Raw genomic sequence first — 22,330 nt, 5'->3', positions numbered from 1 at the left:
TCGAAGAGCATTTCAAAGTATTATTGACTATTATTGATTATTTTCACATCCAGTCGGGAACTTTAATTACTATACATAATGATTTGATTTTAAAGACTTTTTTTTTTCCCACTTTTGTATAAATAATTTTGTTTTAGTGTGGTGTCTTTGACTAATGTCCATTGTAATGTCAGAGTCCTTAGACCGTACGTTGTAGTGTTTTTCTTTATTTTTTTTATATTTGAAGGTATAGGTGACTAACATTTTATGTTTTATGAATGTTGTTGTTGTTATATAACATGGGAGACATAGGGGTTTGGGAAAACGATCATTATTTTTGATGTTTTGTGATGCATTTTATTTTTATTTATTTAAATTTTTAAAGACATATCCCCTGATGCGTTTAATACGTTTTAATTAATTTATTGTATGATAAACCGTTTTGTTTACAGCATTTGGTTCAGTGTAAAATCTAAATCCTGGAGAACAACCATTGCTTTATCAAAGTAGATTTGTCCATGAGCTGTTTTAGTGACCCTCTAAACCTTCACAAGGCCAGGGTTTACATTACATTCTTCAAGCTCAGCTGTCTGCGATCATAAGCAGTAATGCTTTTGAACTACAAAAGACATCAAAGCATGTTACCTTATTCCTCTGCTCGTTACCACATGCTTATTTTTTACGCTCGCTTTACAGCTACATGACTGTCACCTGAAAATGGAAGTAAACAGGCAACTGTAAGAGAAAGAAAAGTGCCTAATTACTGAGCTTCATTTGATCTTTGCCTCTGACATGTCGGCAGGCTGCATGGGTGGTACGTCCCAGGAGTGCTTTGAAGAGGGCGATTTTGTACGAGATTTGGATCATTACACAATAAAGAACACTTCATAAGTCATGAAGCGAGTTGGAGAAATGATGGTTAATGATGTTGACAGCAGTTCAACTCTATAGAATTATGCCAAGATTTGACTGGACGTACCTCCTTTAATTCCTGCTTTTCTAAGGTAATGAAGCAATGGCAGAGAGAGTGCGAATAATCTTGCATCACACTGAACTTCAGTTAAAATTGCACAAATCATCCATCACATGCCTCTTTTAAAGTGTCATGGCTGTGTATTAGAGAGGGCATCTGCAAACAAGTGAAAAAAAAGAAAGGCCTTCCCATTTCCTGCTAGATCTGAGTGATGTAGCAGTAAATCAATGTCTAGAATGGCTAGACATAAAAAGTGCTATAATAATAAAAATGTGTTGTGTGCAAAAGCACATTATTAAAAGAAACGATGGATATCATGCATTTTGATGCACAAAGGGTTTCCAAGTGCTTTTAATGGCCATTGACCCAGTTTTCAGAATACTTTCAATAATCATTATTGTTCCTTTTGACGTTCAAGACAACCACTGTATACTGATAGTTTAGTGTAAATGCCAAACATTTATTTTTAATGGTGCCATAGAATGGAAAACTGTATTTACCTTGGCAAAGTTGAATAATAACAGTTCTGTACATGGAAATGACATACCGTGAGCCTCAAACACCATTGTTTCCTCCCTAGGCAAATCTCGTGAATGCAAAAAAAACAGCGAAAATGGCAGATCATGGAAATAAATGTTATGTTCCAGGCTGTGCAGGGGATGTGATGTGCAGGGATGGGTTGGTGTATGTATTCAGAAAGGCATGAAAAGCAATTAACGTTCTAATAAAATAACACGAGCCACTAATGGGACATGGTTAGCTCCTTGTTAGCGGTAGCCTGTTACATTGCAGTACATAAGATTTGACTTGCCACATAAACAGAGTAAGGAGAGATGACTGAGGATGATGGCGAATGATTTACAGATCCTGAGCACCACTGACAAGCATCTGATCTTGTAAAATGTGTGGAAAGTACTGCCGCTCCATAGTATAAACGGAGTACGTGCGATCGTGAATCTCGAAAGTGAAACTAATCGTGCATTCAAAAGCAGTTTCAATGTCCAGCATATTAATAGCGGCTCCCTGATTCCTGCATTTTATTTACAGTTAATTACCCAACGATATAACTGCGTTTTATATATTTATATTACTGCTATATATATATTCCCCGTGTTTCCTTCCTGCTGTGTTAGCTACTGAAATGAGCCGCACTGTGAAACAGCCAATCAAAGCAGAGCTCAACATTATTATTCATGACCCTTCCAAATAAGGTAATAACAGACTATTTAATTCTAGGGAGAAATCCTAAGGTTGTAAATGGAAATGTAAAACTGTTTCTGGATAATATTTGCCCTTACCTAAGGCCTGTCGCGATAATTAAATAACTGTCTAATCGCGATCATTTGATCTAAAAGAAACAGAAGTGCACCAGTTTGGTTTTCATGTGAGGGACATAATTATATTTACATTGTTAAATTTAAGTTAACAGAAACTCATCTTCTGCTGCAGCTGTCAGTCTCCGCTCAGCATTCAAATAGCACGTCACGGTCAGTTATGACAGTCAGCATGGTAAAACTCTCTCTCCAAGATGATATATTTCCATTATAATACTTCATGTGTAGATAAAGGTCTGGGGATTCGAACAAAATGACTATATCTTGCTAGAGTTCATTGCTCTCTCACTTTGTTTGTACCGTGCGGAGTGCAGCGTGCTGTGAATTATGTTGTTTCAAGCACATCATTCTGCACCCTAGATGTGCATAAGAGCTTTGTGCCGCTCTGTTTGAAGCATTTCACATGATCAACATTTTGCACACAGAAAGACCATTAGAAGCCTTTCTTTTCCTCATGATTTCTATCTTATTTTCATGAATGTGTTTTGTAAGAATACAAATACTGTAGTTAACAGAATAAATTAGTTTAAATTGTATAATGTGCAAAGATATTTTTTCAAGATATAGATTTTGCTGCTAAATCAGTCAGCTAGTTTAATTTCATAGCTTATATATTTTTATTCAAATGTATTTTTTCTCTGTAATGAGGAAGTGAGTATTTAGTGGATTGTGTTTAACAAAGGGTTAAAAAAAGAGTAACAATTAGTTCCACAAACACAGTATTGATATTCTGTGATGTTGAAAAAAAATAGCGCTGGTGTTGGATTGGCCGATTCTTAGAATTTGGAATACTCTATGTAATCTTACACTGCAATTAAGCAGCAAAAGCAATTATTATAATTTTTTCTTTACACTGAAAGTAAATTGTGGCCTCAGCTGTCAGTCATGTATGGAAAAGAGCAGCTCGGACATAACAGCTAAATAAGATATTTTGTTTGCTACGTGAAAAAGTATTATAGGTTTGGAATGACTTGAGTAAACAATGACCTATTTCTTTGAGTTATCTGTTGGTTTTATAGGGATTATGTAATGTTCATAATTAGTTAATTTATATTCACACCATAAAATGGTGATGATCACTGTTCACCTTTTTTCATCCTTACGTGCACAGGTTATTCTGAGTCCCAATAACATTTTTTACGTGAGATATTTGTGACAGGGTGTTGGAGAAGTCAAACTGCATGTTTGACGGGAAAAACAGACTGCATCAGGAGTTTAATTGGTTTGAATATGCGTCTAATTATCACAGGGTTGGTACTGATGCAGAAGTAACGTAATTATCATTTTGTAGCATTGTATAATGATATTGCCTTTTGCTCGTCAGGAAGAGACATCTTCATACCTGACACTTTACTGAGCTACATAATGATATAGCGGAGCGACAGCTAATTACAAAATAAGTGAGTGATGATGGAGTCAGGGTGGATATGCCTCATATATTTAAGTGGTTTCAAAGCAATGCCAATGTAGAGCGACTTACAATCAAATCAAACCACTCTTCATTTAATTACAACCAGATTTATTTGCGTATACTCTTACTTAACATGAATGAAAAGACTACATGTAACGGGAATATCTGGTTGTTTGTATGTGGAAAACGCTGAAGATCAAACTTGGCCGAGGTACAATTCCTAACTTAAAAGCCATTTAACCTATTTTCAGTGTATACATAAATTGTAGACAGGCAGCATTTAAATGTGACAGTTACATAAACAAACGCTTTTATAGCTTCAAAGTGTTTAAAACATACATTAAGCTACATCAATTCAAGTTTATTTGTATAGCGCTTTTTACGATACAAATCGTTGCAAAGCAGCTCTACGGGAATTTAAGTTTCCACAATATATTTATATATTGCAGAACCTTAATATGTTTGACTTATGGCAAAATTTGGTAATTCTGTATGTTGTCTGAGCATTGGCATCCTCCGAAGTCCGATTTAATCATTCCTGTGTTCTGTTTGTGAATTAGAGATTGGTCGAAATTCACTTGAAACCCGCAAGTTATATGCAGCACAGCTGTATTTGTGTTTATTTTAGTATTAAAGATTGCTATGCTTCTATATTTTGCAAAATGTCTGCAAATGCTCAGTTAGTAGATGCCACTCTGGCAAGTTGCCTGCATTTAGTTTATAATTTGTTGTTTGCATAGACGCTGCGATTAAAACTCTGCATGAGGAGGAAATGTGCATGACATGCAGATCCATAGATAGGGGAAGTTGATGGCAATTGGGAGAAGAGCGGCGCTCACTGACTGCTTGAAACCTTTTAATTAGCATTAATTACCCAGCAGAAAATGTTGGGGCTTGAAAGGATTTGTGTCAGCAAGTGAGAGATCAAAGATTGCAGCGCTCGCATTTTAATCTTCCAAGTAAAAACTAATAAGGGCCTTGTAATGGGGCCCCAGAGAGTGACGGCGCAGGTGGGGGACCGTAATCCTCCCAATTAGATCATCAGATGATTTAATTTCCTTCTAATATTGAGAAATTACGATTTCTTTTCTCAGTGGCCATCATTTGGATAAAGACTGATTTTCCAGGCATCCACTTAATTTTTTCTTTTTCTTTCTCTCTCTCTGAGCCCCTTATTTACGGCTTTGAGAAAGTGAAATGAAAGCCTTTTTGGAGGAATGTGTGGTTGGCCATGAGGCACCGAATCATGGCTGTCTCATGTGGTTGTGAGAGGGGATGTGAGTGATGCAGACCCCAGACAGGGTCATCCATCAAGTGTCATTGATCATTTGCCATGAAGTGACAGCAAGGTAGTGATTATTTGCTATTAGATAGATGCTCAAGCATACAGGGCTGCAGCTTGACAGTACGCCGGCCTCAAACCCAGATATCGTGGAGGAACTGTGCTCTTTGTGCCTTCTAGTCAAATACTTGCTCTTGTCCATTGTCCATATTTATTTACAGTATGCAAATAAAAATTTGAAGTCCAATTATGAATGCACAATGCAAGTTTGTTAACCTTGTTTTAAGATTTTATATAGATGGCATATGATTACGCATATCAAACTGTAAAAAAAATTAAAATTATATTAGTGCGTTTCCAAACAAAATTAATTATGATTGCTAATAGAAATTATGAATAGTATCTTTTTTTCTTTCAAACGTTTCTTTTTTACAGCATTAAATATAATTCAATAAGCAGATTACATGTAGTAGTTTACTGTGTTTGCATGCTATTATCAAGTGAGTAAATGTCTTTTATTGTGTTTATTAAATAACTGGGCAGAATGAAATAAAATAAAATTGAAGTTGAAAAAAAGGCAAACATGTATGTACAATATTTCCACAAGACAGTCTAAAAAGCATGTGCATGTCTTCGATTATTATACATATTGCAATAACTAAAATATCTTGCAAACATCTTTTTCAGAATAAAGACTGAACTTTTACCTATTCATTGTAATTCCTCTGCTAAAAGTGCCTTATGGATACGTGTAGGTTGCCATTATTTTCCCTTAAGCCACTTATTTTATTTTTTCCTCCATTACTGCATGATTTTCAAACTCATTGATTTTACGTTTTGGTATTTATCTAAATGCAAAGTGCCTTAAGATACATTTCCCTCGCAGATAAACAGTGATGCCAGATGACTGCGGTGCCATCTGTAAAGAATAGAATTGATTTTCAGGGCAGCGGTACGAATGGGAGAATGCATTTGTTTTGTGAGGAGAGGTATAATCAGGTAGTAGTGTCATTTAAAAGAAACTGGGTTGCACCAGAGACAGGGAGGCCATGAGGCATGAAGAGAAATGGTGTCGACCATTTCTCTACCAGCAGACCCATATAAAGTTACGCTGCAGTGCTTCCAAAATAAAGTGGCTGGCTCTGTTTTTTTACTTTAATCTTAAAAATAACACTTATATTTGACTTAGATTTTGCATAATATTAATGATTTTGGACGTTGGTGTGGTGTTCAGACTGGAAAGCTAAGGCCACAAAGCAGGATGCCTTTAACCCCTAATTTTCATTTATGTCATGGAAACTTAATGCACACATTTTTAATTTGTCACCAATTAGTAATGTCTCTCTTTTTGATAAACGTTATTCAAATTATTTCACATTTACACCTGAGGTAAAAGCCAAAACACTTCTATGTTATTAATCTGATTGGATCAGTCACGTTTGAAATAGCCAATGTAAACATATCTAATGATATGTTGCTTGGCAGCTGTAAACAACCTTCGTTTACACCCTATTTAAACTGGACACAAGTGTTGCGATGCCTCAAATCTAAATTAATCCCATTGTAATCCAAGAAGCTGTCTATATTGGAAGAACCTGTCTGCAACAGCCAATTCTTCGCAGACACTAGACAACCACAGATATACCACAGTATAAGTGGTAAGGGAGATTTTTTTTACAATTGACACCATATTTCTGTATACTCTTTATTATCATAAAAAGAAAAAAATATTTCTTGAGGGCCGCATGTTGAATGGCACTTCTTCAGATTTTTGTATTTTCATTTAAAATGATTTGCCACTCAATTTAAATAACCCCATTTTGTATTTATTTGACCAAAGGACACACACACTTGTTCCAGAAGCTGTCCTTTGAAGTACATGTTGTGCCTTTTGCATGACTGAAGCAAGGATAAGTGATTATACAGCAACTGGACAGACACTCTCGCTACTCTGTAACACAAGGTGATTTGTGCACGTTGCAGTTCAGCTCATGGAGTCCAGGTTGCCCCTGACAGGGCCCATCAGGTCAGTCAGACTTGGCACTGGAAACAAAGTTTGCCAGGGCCGGGGGTCAAACCCAGCTTAAAGAGTCAGCTCTGTCAAAAGCCTCTGTCACATTCTTACCTTACGGCCAACCTCGACTGATCCGGGGCTATTAATCACAGCGGAGCGGCTCTGACCTCAGCCCCTTCTCCCTTTGAAGTGCGCTGTCCTTTGCCGCATGAGGAAATCATTTGCTGCCTGATTCAATGAGCCGTCAGCCGAGCCAGCGGACCTAATGACATGTGAGAATATTAACCTCCTACCACTGAGAGCTGTGAATCTTGAGAGGCAGTCTATAATTCACCAGGCGTTTCATCCCTAGCCTCAGCCCCCGCCCGCCCGACCCGACTCAACCCCACCCTAACCAGCACACCACTGCCTGGTCCAGTCAGAGGATGCCTTAAAGGGATAGTTCACCCAAAAATCTAAATTATCATAATTTACCAAACCTTCATGTTTCGCCAATCCTCTATGACTTAGTTCCTCTTCAGTGTTTTTGTTTTCCATAGAGTGGAACTCGGTGGTTGAGTTAATGATGAGGGTGAGTAAATAATGACAGAATTTTCATTTTTGGTGAACTATCCCTTTAAAGATGTATTTGATGCTAACATTTTGCCATTTACTCACTTCCAACCATGTATTTTATTTAAATCTTTTCAGTGAAATACAAAATGAGATATTGCACAGAATGCAATAAGCATGTCTCAAGCTGCCCTTTTCCATACAAAGAAATCAATGGTGATTTACAAAGCATCAAAAGGTCCAAAAAGGACGAAACAGCATCATTAAGCTATCTTAAAAGTAGTTCCTCTGACTTGTGTACACTATATAAATATTTCTGAAGCTATAATATTTATTTATTTTTGACTATTTTCCTTATAGTGTATGTAAAGCAGAAGCTTGCACATGGAAAATAAAACGAAGACCTGAAACCAGTAAATTCTGATCATATTTGGTTAAACCATTCCTAAGTGACCCTTTGTTATCTCCTCTTTAAATCCACAATTTGAGACTAATTAAATGCGGCAATTTATTTGTGGAACCACATGGGTTTTTCTTTTCACATTTTTTTCTTTGACACATTTAGCTTCAAAACACTAGCATTTAGCTCTTTATACAATATATTCATTATTTATGTGAGAGATACGCAGTACTGTAATGATAGTGTTGTTTAATGGAGCCAAATTATGCGCTGCAGGTTTGTGAATATCCACGTAAATAACAAACCAAAATGTACATTGTATATTGGAAGAAAATCACCCAAGCAGGATAACTGCTCCATAAGCCTTTAACACACATAAATTGCAACATAGCTGAAGCCCATTTCCTTACACATGTGATCTGTAAATTGCTGCCACCCGAGGGCTGGTGACATGTTTGAAGTCAGACAGGGTGGATGGGCTGAGATTAAGCTAGATAATGGCTGCCTAATACTGCCAAACTGAAGATTTATAGTGCCGCTGCATCTGAGGCATCATGTTTTTGAAGATTGAAAACAGAATTGCATGTGGGTTGAAGGTGGGAGTGCATCTGAGCTCCTTTGGCGCATATATTCTGCATGAAGCTGGTGTCATGATCCTATTCAAGGTTGTGGGGTTGATTGAAAAACCGACACAATGAGCAGATGTGGCGTTCTACCTCACATTTATCACGAGAAATAGTTGATTCATTCATTCTCTCTGTGCAATGAGGAGTTTGTCATGTCCTCTGATGGACAGCTTTGCGGTGTCATGTGCATCTTTTCTTCCTTCCTATTTTTTACGTTTATTAAAACCAGTCCAATCGCTGTTTTTACAGCCCTGCATCTCTCTTTCATTCAATATAGTTTCTTATCTTGGCAGGCAATCAGAACTGCCAGGCAGCCAGTCCATTATGCACATATGAAGCCCATCACTCCAACCGGATTGGCCAATTCATCAAACATTTATCTTTTGCCCTGTGAACAGCGTGTCAATTTGCCTGTCACTCCCAAGCCTTCGCAGCCTCTTTGGAATAAAAACATTACTTTTCCTACACCGGAGACAGCTTTGATGTTAAATCTCTCCTCTTTAACTTTAAAACAAGGCCTAAAGTCAGATTCCAATCCTCGCACAGGAAAAGATGCCAAACAATGGGATCCGCAGCCATTCGCTGTTGACCGAACCAGAGTCGTGTTTTGAGATCGAGCCGTGGTGCTGGTTGCAGATCAGCTGGTGAGTATGTACAGCCTAGATCGCCCGTGGCTGTTCTGGGACCCAGTTTTGGCTCCAGACACATGGGTGACACTGTGGAGCCAAGGATATGAGAGAGACTAATATCAAAGGATGATCAGAGCTGCTCTGTCAAGAACAGACACACTAGGGACTCAAAAAAGAGAGCAGAGAAGAGAAAGGCCTTTTAAAACCGGCGAGCAAACAAGGGAATTACTGGCCATAGCAAAGGGAAATATCAAAGCTGGGAATATCATACAGAAGGAGGCTTTTGCTGAATGGGATCACTGCTGGAACGCAGACTCGGACTACAAAGGCAGCGTGAGTGTGTTTGAATGAACGCTGTCTAAAAATCTGTTATTTGTGGTTAGCACTGTTTGCTAACTTGGCAGGTGTATCTCTGAATTCTCTTTCATTTTCTCTTTCTCTGTCTCTCCCTCCCTGGACATGTGACCTGTGAAAGCTGGCTGACTAATGGCTGCAGTGACTGACATTTCAACCAATAATCACAATGTTTTTTTCCCCTGTTGTCAGCAGCAGTTTATCAATCAGCATGTCCGCATTAGTATTTGTCTATCGATCCATCCATCTCTGTCAAGCCATCTCTGTGTCATTGTTTGAGCTCTTGTCCTCTTGTTTGGCTTCTTTTGAGGATAGTCTGCATAGTAATTTGTTTTACAGGCCCTGGCTTTGAAAGGTTTTACATGGCGGCCTTTTGAGGAGGCGTGGAATTAGACGTTCTCAGCGAGCGCTTGTTTCGCATGTCAGCAAACTGTCACCATCTACACGGGATCTTTTCTGGTAGTAATGTAATTGTTTGACCTTCTAACAACTTCCTCTGTCAGTATTTCTCCTCCTCATTCCATTAGGCATTATGTTTAATAATTGGATTACGAGACATCCCAATTTCACGAGCAAGAGTTACTATCAGGATGCTGTTTGTCCCAATAATTAGCTGCATCGTATACGAGCTAGTGTCTGTATCTCTGTAAAACTACACCTGTCACAAAAACATGAACTGTGATTTTGTTCCTCGTTTTTGAGTTGGTGGTTTAATGAGGGGAATATTTCACAAATATGTCGCCACGTGGAGTAATGAAAAAAAAAACATCCTAGATAAAGTTTTGATGGTACGTTTTTTTACAGAGGTAACGAAAACATCCGTCACTAGATTTGATCGTTTATGTCGTTTACATCAGCAAGGTTCAGACTGTCATTCTTATAGTTTGTCTTAAACCGTGTATTGTGTTGCATTTCATCATGAAGTTCCATACTACATTTTATTTACTCAACAGCACACTTGGTGCTAAGCCAGTTTCCATTCTGGACCCTGTTTGTTGCTCAATCATCCAAATAATATGCTTGATGTGCCCAAAGATCGGATTTATCAAAGCTATTTTCATTTTAAAATGTTTTATGAATGTAAATGTTGTAAATCACTCATGTGTCACCACCACATTGGAGTGCCCGCATTATCCACCAAGCCATCTCTGAACTGTATCTAATTTATATCATGGTCATTTGGTCACCTTATCCTGTGTAATCTTGTGTTTTTTCCAGTGCAGTATGTTGTCTTGCAGCTAAATCTCCTGTTTTGTGAGCTGTGTGCTAACTCAGGCAGAGAGAGCCAGACACGCCGCACTGGCAAACACGTTGAGATATTCACTGTGACAATGAGCTTGATCATAATTATCTTAACGAGGAGTGGGTTCATTGGCGTGGCTCGTTAAATCTATCTCTCTTTCCTCTCGTGTCTTCCCATCCATCTCTCTCCTTCTCGCCTTAGATCAGACAGCGCTCCCTGCATTGTGCTATTCTGTCATTGTGGTGTGACTTTGAAGATGGTGGTGTAAATGTGCAGTCAGTTTTGGATTCCCCATGGGGACGAGGTGTGAGTCAGAGAGGTTCCTACCTGAAAGTGTTTGTGTGTGATTGAGTTTTAGATTGCTTGTGTATTGGCGTTATTTTAGTTTAGTAAGTGCCTGTTCAGGATTTACTCGCCCTCGAGTTGAATTTTGTTCTCCGAAACAAGTGTCATACAAGAAAATGACCATGGTAAGCACACTTTATATTAGGTGGCCCTAACTACTTACATTTAAATTAATCATTTGATACAAGGCACTTAATGTGTACATACATGGTTTTACATTGTACTTATATTTTTAAAATGTGCATGTAATTACATCTGTAATTAATTCCTGTAATTAAATTTACAATTACACTGTTGACACATCCTTTAAACATTAACCCACATTTAAACCTGCCCATACCTCCAAACATGTCCCTAACCTTACCCGTATCCCACCTCAATAGCAGCAAGTGTTTTGAAATACAATATGAACACAATAAGTGCATTGTACTTTTTGATGTAAGAACATAGTAGTCAAGACCACCGAATATAAAGTGAGACCAAAAAAAAAAAATCATTAAGCATAAATTACAAATTGGTGTCATTAAAAATAGTGCTCAATGTGCTCTGTATTCTAGGTGTTTAAAGTGTGACACAGCCAAATGTTGCATGGTAAATTAAATATGCAAGATTATCTGTGAATAAAAACCAAATATAATATAGAATATGAACTGTGAACTATGAAAACGAACTACATAGATTCTTTAACATTTCTCTCTTTGCATTCCATGGAAAAAATAGCAAGATATGGGGTTTAAAATATATTGAAGCCATTTCTGTAACTTCATATCCTATACTTTTCATAAGTCTTAGAATCTTTTTTGCACCACTTTTATCAGTTGAAGCAATTTTTGTTTAATATATCTTGTAATCTCACTGTTATATTTAAAAAAAAATTATAATAATAATGAATAAATATCAGAATGTTCATTTTTGGGTGAACTGTTCCTTTAAAAGTGTTTGGCAATTAATCATTCAGTTAGCGGCACATTTAGAAAGTTTTCCTCTTCTGCACTGTACAGATGTTGCATATAATAAAGCAGGGCAAATGTTTAGGCACAACGTGTTGTGGGCAAATTAGGGTTGAATCCCTGTTTGTTGTTGTGAATGTGATTTGGCTGCTCCCTTGGCTGTGAATTTAACTGATTAAATCACCTTTTGCACACAGCAGTAGTGACACGAAAACAACAATTAATAAGCAACCCCCCTGCGACGCGCGGATGCCTCTTAACTAAGCGGCTAATAACATTACACCCACCCGCAAACAGGTGGAAGGGGCTCACAGAACAGCCTTCATTTATCGAGCAGGGACTTTTCTCTGAATTTTGCGCAATTGACAATACAAATAGAACGTATTTCTCTTGCGGTTTGAGTTCTTGGCCGTCTGCTTCTGTATGTTTGCTTGATTCCTCTTGTAAAGCCCATAAAATTTCATCAGCCGTGTTCTACACGATAAGAGCAAGGTATTTGCATACCACAACAGAGAATTTTATGACACTGACAGCAGGACCGATTTGTTCGTTGCGACAATAGTTGGGTGTCTTCCAAAGACAGACTTCCACCTGGCTAAATATCAACATTTACTCCTGTGAGCTCCTTCCAGATTTCTTTGGATTTTCCGCGCTACTGTACCACAAAAGGTCTCACAACAACAAAATCCATAAGACTATGATATGCAGGTGTTATTTTTCTTTTTTCGCCCCAAGAGCGGTGAAGACTAGCATCTAGTCGCCATCAAATTGTTCTTTGCTCGAGGAGGCTGACAGACCTAAATGTCAATTAACCAAAGGTGGACACATTAATGTTGTAGGTTGTCAGCCTCTGCCATTTGAGGATTAGAAACACACACCCCGGCTTTTATGCACCTTCCACGCCATGAACTTTGGAAGGCCCGACATTACCCCGAGCACCACCCTCCATCATGTTTATGCCAGCGCAGGACGGGGAAGAGACCCAGACAGAGGGAAAGTCCTTGGGGACGGAGTGCTTGCACGTCTGTGGGGGATTGGGTGTCACGATGGGAAATAAAGGGAAAACAGTCAAACTTTTCCCCTCGTAAAGCAGTTGTTTTTAACAGCAAGCAGCTCATCGCAGAAGTTGTACTCATTCCGTTTGTGGCTAGGCATTATAGCTGTGCTGGGAAAATGATGGATGACGAGTTAAATTTGTGTTGGGGGAGTGAAGGTGAACTGTGACAGAGTTATTTATCTTGGGAATGGAGGGTTAGGGTCAGGCAAAGCTGGGTGCCTGAAGGCACAAGACATTGACAAATTCATCCCGCACACTGCATTTCTGAAGCCCTTTTGTTTTGAATCCTGGCTACTCACGAGTGACCCTCATCACTCACGCTGCCAGCGTGTGAAGGATGCCGCACCATGCCAGGGGATCTTAGCGCCACTAATTCTTATCATTCACTCTCCTGACAGTCCCAAGCCCAAACTATTCCGGCCTGTGAAAGGGCCCGCCTGAAATATTTATTTCTGCACATAATGGCTGCCCAGATTTAGGGCCATATCATTTTTCCTCTCTTGCCTTATCATTGCAGGTCACTGACAGGCCTGAAAACGTTCAGCCAACTGGAAGAGCTGATTGTGGACAACAATCTTCTCGGAAATGACCTCCGGTTGCCCAGGTTACCACGGCTCCATACCCTGACGCTCAATAAGAACCAAATATCCTTTGCTTTTCAGCTCTCATGCTTGACCAAAATGACAGGATATGCTGTGAGTTTCTTTGCAATGCAGGGCAGGATCTCCTTTTGCCACACTTGGCCACTTTAAATGATGTTATTGTGTTAAATTGAGCTCCTGTCTAATGGGGTTGCTTTATAAACTCACTTGAGTTTGTGCCATGGTGACCTCTAGTGGAGGAGAGGCGAAAAACAAAAAAACAGCACAGTCCCATGACTGAAAGATAAAGCCTGTTAGACGTCTTTCTTAGAAACCGATTGTATCATAAGGTGACCCGTATTGTAGTTGCAGTATGGGCCTCATGACCAGAGAGCAAACAGAGTTTATTAACCAATATTTGAACTCATACATTTCCCAGTGTAGTATTAGCTGTTTAATAAGCTAACGTACCAGCCACCCCACGCCTAAAGTAAATCAATCTTTGAAGCCGGACTGGAAATTTCAGGTTTCCCATCCATTGACAGTCGGCAATTACATCACTGCGACACGTTACATTTAGTTTGTGTGATGAGACGCAAAGAGAAGTAAATGGCAAAAGTAAATGTGCTTGCCGGATGAAAATTTATGCTCTGCTGTTTGTCTCTGGATGCTATCCATCTACATAATAATGACGCAGCCTCACCCTCTGTTCTCCAAACAGCTCTCCTCCGACAGAGTGTCAGCAGCTCAAACCCGAATTCTGCTGTGAAGTGGTCTGCACATGCTAATGGGCCAATTATTTACATCCTGTAGTGGCCTGCTGCCATTGAAATTCAAGTGCTGCATTAGTGTGGTTGTATTTTGACATGTTTCGGGCACCGTTTTCCAATGAAGTGAATGTATTAGTGATGAATTTGCTGTGAAGTGGCTGTTTGTTTCCCTGTGCTGGGTGAAGGGGAGGGGGTGTCCATGGCTTAGGGAGTCACTAACTGTTTTTACCACAAGGCATCCATCATTTTGTCAATGTTTTTAATGTTCTGCACCAAGCCACCCAGGAAATGGGAAGAGGAACGGGAGAAGAGAACAGCCAAACTTGCAGCAAATGCCAAAATCTCACCCTTAAATTTACCCACTCTTTGTATCCTCAAGCACAATTGCTTTTGAGCTCTTTCTGAGGGTTTCGGACCGAGTTCTTCTGGCTGGCCAGGCCAGCGGAGAGCACAGAGTAAATGCTAATGTAATTAATGCTAATGCTAATGAATGGAACAGCCTGGATTCCTTGACCTCTGTCCTGTGACACTTTACCGACATCGAGGCCCTGTTGGAGCATTTGGCGGAAGTGACGCCAGCGCTGGAATACCTGAGCCTTCTGGGAAATGAGGCCTGTCCCAACCAACTGGTCAGCATGGATAAAGATGAAGATGACTATCAGAGATACAGGTCAGAACACTGTCTACACTGATGAACATGCATAGTACAAAATGGTTTTGAATTTGAGACATTTGTCTCTGTAATGTCTGTCCCATACAGAGGTATCCAAAAATCTGACAAATCCTTGGAAATATGGGCTTTTAAACTTGGAAAATTAACAACACTGAATTGAGTATTTTAATTCGAATAATATTTTAATTAGGATTAAATTAAGGCTTTTATTCAGCAAGAATGCATTAAATTGGTCAAAATGTTATAACAGGTAAGACATTTATAATGTTACAACAGTTGTTTTGAATATTCTGTTCATCAAAGAATCCTGAAAAAACGTGATTTCCACAGAAATATTAAGATGCTCAACTGTTTACCTTATTATTATCAACATTAATAATAATAAGAAATGTTTCCGCCACCAATTCAGCATATTAGAATGATTTCTGAAGGACTATGTGACAGAAGACTGGAGTAATGATGCTGAAAATTCAAGTTTGCCATCATAGGAATAAATTACGTTGTAAAATATTTATAAAAAAATAACAACAGTTATTTTAAATTGTGATATTTAAATAATATAATGATTCAAAAATTAAATAAATTAATGAAAAATTAAATAAGATTTTTTTTTTTTAAACATATCTGTGCCTCACCCTATACTGAAAAGATTTGGGGATTTATTTTTTATTTTTTTTTTTTTGGTTTGTTTCCCCCCCCAACTTAAATATTTTCACTAGTGGTCTCAGACCTTTGGGCCTCACTCTATATGAAATCTCTGGTGTCCTAAAGCAATGAAGGCAATTTTTTTAGGTACTCATGAATTTTTGTTTTGATATGTTTTTATTACTTCTGGTAAAAAAAGAGAAATACCCCAGGAGTGTGCTGTTTGGCAACTTTCAGTAATCTTTTATTTGGATGAACGGCTGTTGCACAACACCATAAATCACATTGCACAAGCAAAGACTGATACTTTAGGCTATAACCACACTCCTCTTAAAGCTACTCGCCTCCTTTTTTTTTTTTTTTTTTCCTAGACTTGCAAAATCGATTTCATGTGTGAATTGTGATAACCACAAATGAGTGTTTGCTATCCTTTCCTACAAGATGAAACGATGCATTCATTATCAAGCCCAGGCCTATGGGAGTGCAATGCCACGCTATGTTACCACCATTTGTCAGGTTTTCAACATGAAACCCAGCGGTGGGAAGAAGGGAGGGAGAAACACATTCTTTGTCTACCTTAGACCTAAGTGCATTTTTCTTGACACTGTGTTCAGTATGAATCATTTACTATACAGATGAACCCAATAGGCGCCACTCTCGCGCAGTGTCTCCCATGCTTCACTTGGTGCAGAGGACGACCATTCTTTCCCTGACTGACAACAGCTGTGTGTTTGTGATGTAATATTCATAATGTGTCACATAGTAATACATCAATTTGAGCATAATGCAGATTTGATGTCTGACAGGGTTAGGCGAGCTCTCAGGTCATAGCAGGACTGGCCTTGGGCTATGCACTTCTCAGACTGCACCCTTAGAACAAAAAATTAAAATGCGACCTGCTTCATAACACGGTGAAATATAGCACGCCTCTTTGCTCTCTTTCAATTAGTCAAATGAAATGAACAGGCGTAAGTACACTCGGCTGTATTTTACAGCAGTCGCTCGGCTCATTCATCATTGTTTAGTTCTGGGGCTCCAGGAGGTTTTTTTTTTCTCCCTTTCGCTGAAGAAGTACAGCGCTCGACACAGCGACAGCCATCTGCGGTAAAGGATGTATGTCCTGTCTCTCTGGAATGCTCTCCAGCCCATGCTGTCTGTGATTGCATGTTTGTCTCTTGACATCATGACGTGTGTGTGGGCTTAAATATCTGTGTTTGCTGAAGATCAGAAAGTTTAGAGCCAGTTTTGCCTGGGGTGCTTTAAACAACACTTGCTGCAGAGCTGCTCCAACCATCTGTTAGATCAGCACAAACAATTTCACAATCATCAGGAAAACACCTGCATATTTCCCGCTAACCCTCGCTGTTATTATGTTTGTTTGTAATTGAATCATAACAGTAAACAAAGCGTACCCACACCACACTGCTCCCAGTCACTCCAGAGGAATTTGTTACATAAAGTTAATAGTTGTTTTGCAAAGTCAAGTATGATTCTTACTGTTGCACATAGTTAAGGTTAGGGATTTAAACAAAACAACTGTTAAATATCCCCCTCTCTCTCTATATATGTATATACACGCACACACCATACAAGTTTGGGATGAGAAAGATTTTTTATGTTTTTAATAAGTCTCTTATGCTCACCAAGCCAACATTTATTTGATCAAAAATGCAAGTAATATATCATTACACTTTAAAATAGCTGTTTTATATTTTAATATATTTAAAATGTATTTTGCTCTTGTGATGGTAAAGCTGAATTTTCATCAGTGAGTCTTTAGTGTCGCATGATCCTTCAGAAATCATTCTAATATGCTGATTTATTATTAGTTCTTTTTCTTTATTTTTTCTTAAATTAATACTTTTATTCAGCAAAAATGTTATCGATAAAGTGATATCAAAGACACAAAAAATATATTTTGAATAATACAGCTTTTTTTTTACTTTTCATCAATGAATCGTGTGTATTATATATCAATTATTTATATTAATATATGTAATTAATGTTTGTCACTAATAATTATATGTATTTTTTTCCCCAACCAAACTGGTTTATCATTGCTTACTGTGTAAAAACTAGTGCTGTCAATAGAATAAAATGATTATGTTTATCCTTTGATTTCTAGGTAGGGCAAAATGAGTAGAAAAAGTAATGTACAATTTTATAATTGCTTTAAGAATTTGAATTAAACATAATTAATTCATATGAAGTTCATACATGACCTAACTAAAAAATACATTTAATTTCTTTAATAAAAAAAAAAAACACCCTGGCAAGCACCCCAGCATGGACAAGTAAAATTAGTGTTTTCTTCAGAATATGTAGAAAATCTAGATTGCTATATTTCTAATTTGCAAAAACGGTGTTCACATGCACAAGAGACACACTTGGGTGTTTATGCAAATGGAGTTTAACTCTCAATAGATGCGGTGGAAAACACATCCCTGCACGTTTTTGATTCAGGCTTATCTTAATAGGATCAATCTGCAATTGTGTTCTCTGTGATCCATCAGGAATAAACACGTAGCATGGGTTCGCCTTCATCCTTCATCATTGTCATCATCATGGGTTTGTTGCTGGCTTTTGCATGAGAGCTCGGTTGGAAATCTGTCACTGCCCATATACACATCTGTTCACACCCTCCACTTAGTGTCTCTCTCTCACTGTCTGTCTGTCTCTCTCACTCTCTCTCTCTCTCTCTCTTTCTATCTCACTCTCTGTTTGAAGTCTTGACATGCCTCTTCCTCCATTCCAGTCAGCCTGTGAAAGAATCTGTTGTCATCTATGTATTCCTGCTATTATCTCACGTCATTTTCTCTCCCTGAATGAAAGACAGAGAGTGTGTGAAAGCTTAAAGAGATATCTGTGAAGCAACAGAAATGACAGCTTGGCAGATTCTGTCAATGTGGGCTTTTTATCTGTTTAAGTGTTGTACGTATTTTTACATATTTTGAAGGTAATTACCTATTTACAAATTGCTATGGTTAGGCTAATTTAACGCATTTCGAATGAAATGTTCATTTAAGTTTTGTTTTATGTGCAGATTTACAGATTGATTTGCAGATTTAAATTAGAGTTCACTTCGTCATTTAAATTTTGATTTTATTTTAATATTATATTATATTTTTTATAGATTGTTAATATTTTGTATTAGATGTTTTTTATATATATTTTTTCTTAATGTATTTAATTTTTTTAATATTTTAAAATATTTAAATAGTATGTTTTAAGGCCTACATGTTTTTAAGTTTTACTTTTATTTATTGTGATCTGTCTGTATGTCTTTTCCATGCAAGATACGCACTTCCTAAAATTTAAAAACAGCTTATTTTCATGTGTACAGGCCCATTTTACTTTGAGCACAATATTATTAAAAAAAAAATTAAAATAGTATGAGGTATACTAAAGGCAAAACAAATTACTGAAATATTATCTTAAAATATTCACAATTACTGGATTTTATAAGGAACATTTGCTTCCTTCCAAACTAACAAACAAATAAATATCACATTATGACTTTGTATATGGTTTAGTGTTTTCTAATATTGTTGTTGTTTTATTTTTATTTATTTATTAAACTGTTTTAATGTATTTTCAAACGTACTAAAACTAAATTATGAGATCTGCAGCAAAACAACATAAAATGTTACTTTTATAATGTGTGATCTGGCATACTGGCTGAATAGTAAAATCTGCTTTGTATTTTTTTTTTTTTTTTTTCAATCTGTAGGTACTTTGTGCTACATAAGCTGACAAAGCTGAAGTTCCTGGACACCAGGAGAGTGACCCAGTGGGAACGGTCAGAGGCCGAAACACGTGGAGCTTTCATGAAGGTGGTCAAGCCGAAAAATGACCAAGTAAGTGCTTTGATTTGACTAGAAAGACCAAGACACATGACACATGCAGGATCAACAGACAGTTGAGATAATCTGAGATAACTGACTGTGTATCTCAGATTTAGATATCTAAAATGCTCAGTAGGGTAGCGTGTAACCCAGCAGCCGGTTAAGCATCTTTACCTCATGTAATGTGGCCGAATAACTACACAGCCTGACCCTGTAAATGATTTGTGTAACCCCCCTCCCTTTCTGTGCAGATGACTATAAGAACTTAAAAGGCTAAGGCACCGTAAACTAATCCATCCCACTCCTCCTTAGCTTCCATTGTTTGTTTGTAGCAAATTGTCAGAATCTTTTAAGAGGTTACTTGTACGCAGCTCTTTGAAGACGTGGCCTTTCAATCTCACATGGCTGTTTAGAGGAGGGTCTTTTTAATGACCACGACCTGACCTCTTTCCGTATGCATGAGCCCAGATCAAAGTGGATGGCGCCTATCCGATCGGCCTTGCTTCGCACGGCGTGACAGCGCTCTCGATCGGAGTGACAGCTCACGTTCACGACAGTCACCATCGCTTAATTATCCAACGCGCACACAATTATTTCTCTCTCTCGCTCGCGTTTCAAGGAGGCAGGCAGAATCCTAGTCTTCAAACACATCTCCATTCTCTTCAGAGTTTATGATGCAATGGCTTTAGTAAGATTTGATTTCATGTAATTGTGCAGTCATAAAATATTTAACTTGTGGTCAAACCAGGCCTTTATATTCACTACTTCCCGAGAGTTAGAGAAACAAATAGTGATGTGGATGCTCATGTAATTTGATGCAGAGTTTAAAAAGAACAATATTTATCAGAGTCAACATGCAGACAAAGCAAGCTGGTATTTATTTTGTTTTCATGACACTGTAGTCACTTATTTTGCTTCAGCATTGAAGTGACAGAAAAAGTGAAAACCATGCAATGAGTTAACCTCATTCAGGCATGTTTTTAGTTTCAAGGGTATTTTGTTGGTTGGGAAATGAGAAAAAGCTGATTGGAGAATGGAATATAAAGTCTTGTGCAACCTGTCCACTCAAATAAGACAAGACGTTTCAGAACATGCCATTTTTAGAGTGATGGAGATGAATAAACGATCTCACATGAAGTAAAACAATTTCCAATAAAACTGTAACATAATGCCACAGTAGATCCATTTTAAGCACAACCATTGAGCATTTTCAGCATTTAATTCTTAGCGGGCACACTGTTGAAATAGTCCACTGTTTTATATATCTGGGAACCAACACTGGTGTTTATGGATTTAGTTTTTTTAAGTTATGCAGAGTTTGCGTCTAATCCAAAAGTTTACCCCAAGTAATCCAGAACATTTTAGAAACAGCGTTAATCTTTTACAAAGCGTTCTGTTTTTCAACATGGTAATTGTATAATGCGAACCTGACGTTTTCCCATTTTTGGGGCCGTATTGAATAGGCATTACAAAAAAAACAATAAATTGTTTGTTTTACTTTGGCCTACAGTCAACTGTGATCCATTCTGTAATTGAGTTTGTCACTCTGAGGTAGATTTAGAGAATGTTCACACAAAACATGTGTCTCTACTTTTAACTCTTTTGGTCTACATGCAAATTTGCTTTTTAACCAGTGCATCATGTTTTACTTTTTTCTGTATCTAGACACATGAACATCTAAACATTACAAATCATTCCTATAACATGCAGAACTGGGTAGATTACTTACAAATTGTAGTCCATTACAGATTACATGGTGAAAACTGTAGTTAGTAACATAATCTAGGTTACTCGTTTTAGGTAATGTATTCTGAGTACTTTTTAGATTACTTTAAAAGTTACCATAAATTTACCACATTCATGAAAGAAAGAAAGAGAAAGATATTTCAAGTAGGCTAAATATTTTAAGATTTTGGCTGACAAAAAGCTTGCATCATTATTTGTTTCATACATGGTCTAATTGCTTGAGAGGTGCTATTTTCCTTCAAACTCAGAAGCATGGTTTACAAATTTATTTACACATTTGTGAAAATAGTCAAGTATGATACAGTAGGATTTTTAGAAAGGATAATTTAAAAGAGAAAAAAAAGAATTAGGGAGAATCAATAAATTATGAATGATTTACTGCCATATGTAATCATGTAATCCATAAATATGTAACTGTAATCTGATTATGCGCTTTATAAGATTTAATATACTCTAATTACAAGTATTTATTTTTTATAATTTGATTACGTAATCCAGATTACATGTAATCTGTTGCCACCTAGTACTGCTAATATGTCACGCTTGTATATCTTTTTATTATTTTTGTATAATATGTTCAATATTGTGAAGCGAGACAATTTTCCACATTGTGAATAACATTTCAGTTAACTTCAGTTCATTAACATTCAGTGAACTAACTCATGAACTAAACTTGTACAGCATTTATCATTCAAGGTTAATGTTCATTTTTAAATATACTGTTGTTTATAGTTAATTCATGTTTCAATTAATATTCATTTATCAAACTTGAAATGCAATTTTGTTACAAGTTTATGCATTTATTATATTAGTATATAGCATTTTAGTAAATGTTGAAATTGAGATTAACAAATGCTTTATAAGTGTTTTTATTGTTAGTTTGTTAATGTCGGTAACTAATGCTAACAAATATATGTAGAA

At 37.3% G+C, this 22,330-nt stretch overlaps 1 protein-coding gene across 1 annotated transcript in view; it reads left to right on the top strand.

Annotated features, from left to right (window-relative positions):
• Positions 1 to 22,330, top strand: part of LOC306884046 (leucine-rich melanocyte differentiation-associated protein-like) — a 284,486-nt gene that overhangs the window by 175,626 nt on the left and 86,530 nt on the right. Inside the window, exons 3-5 of the mRNA XM_079439684.1 lie at positions 13,667 to 13,793; positions 15,031 to 15,170; positions 19,549 to 19,675. Coding sequence (XP_079295810.1) covers positions 13,667 to 13,793; positions 15,031 to 15,170; positions 19,549 to 19,675 — 394 coding nt within the window. The remainder of the gene's footprint in view (positions 1 to 13,666; positions 13,794 to 15,030; positions 15,171 to 19,548; positions 19,676 to 22,330) is intronic.

Source organism: Barbus barbus (assembly GCF_936440315.1).
Source record: "Barbus barbus genome assembly, chromosome: 18".
Lineage (NCBI taxonomy): Eukaryota > Metazoa > Chordata > Actinopteri > Cypriniformes > Cyprinidae > Barbus > Barbus barbus.
The sequence above is the reverse complement of the archived record's forward strand: the minus strand, read 5'-3'. Positions and strand labels throughout refer to the sequence as shown.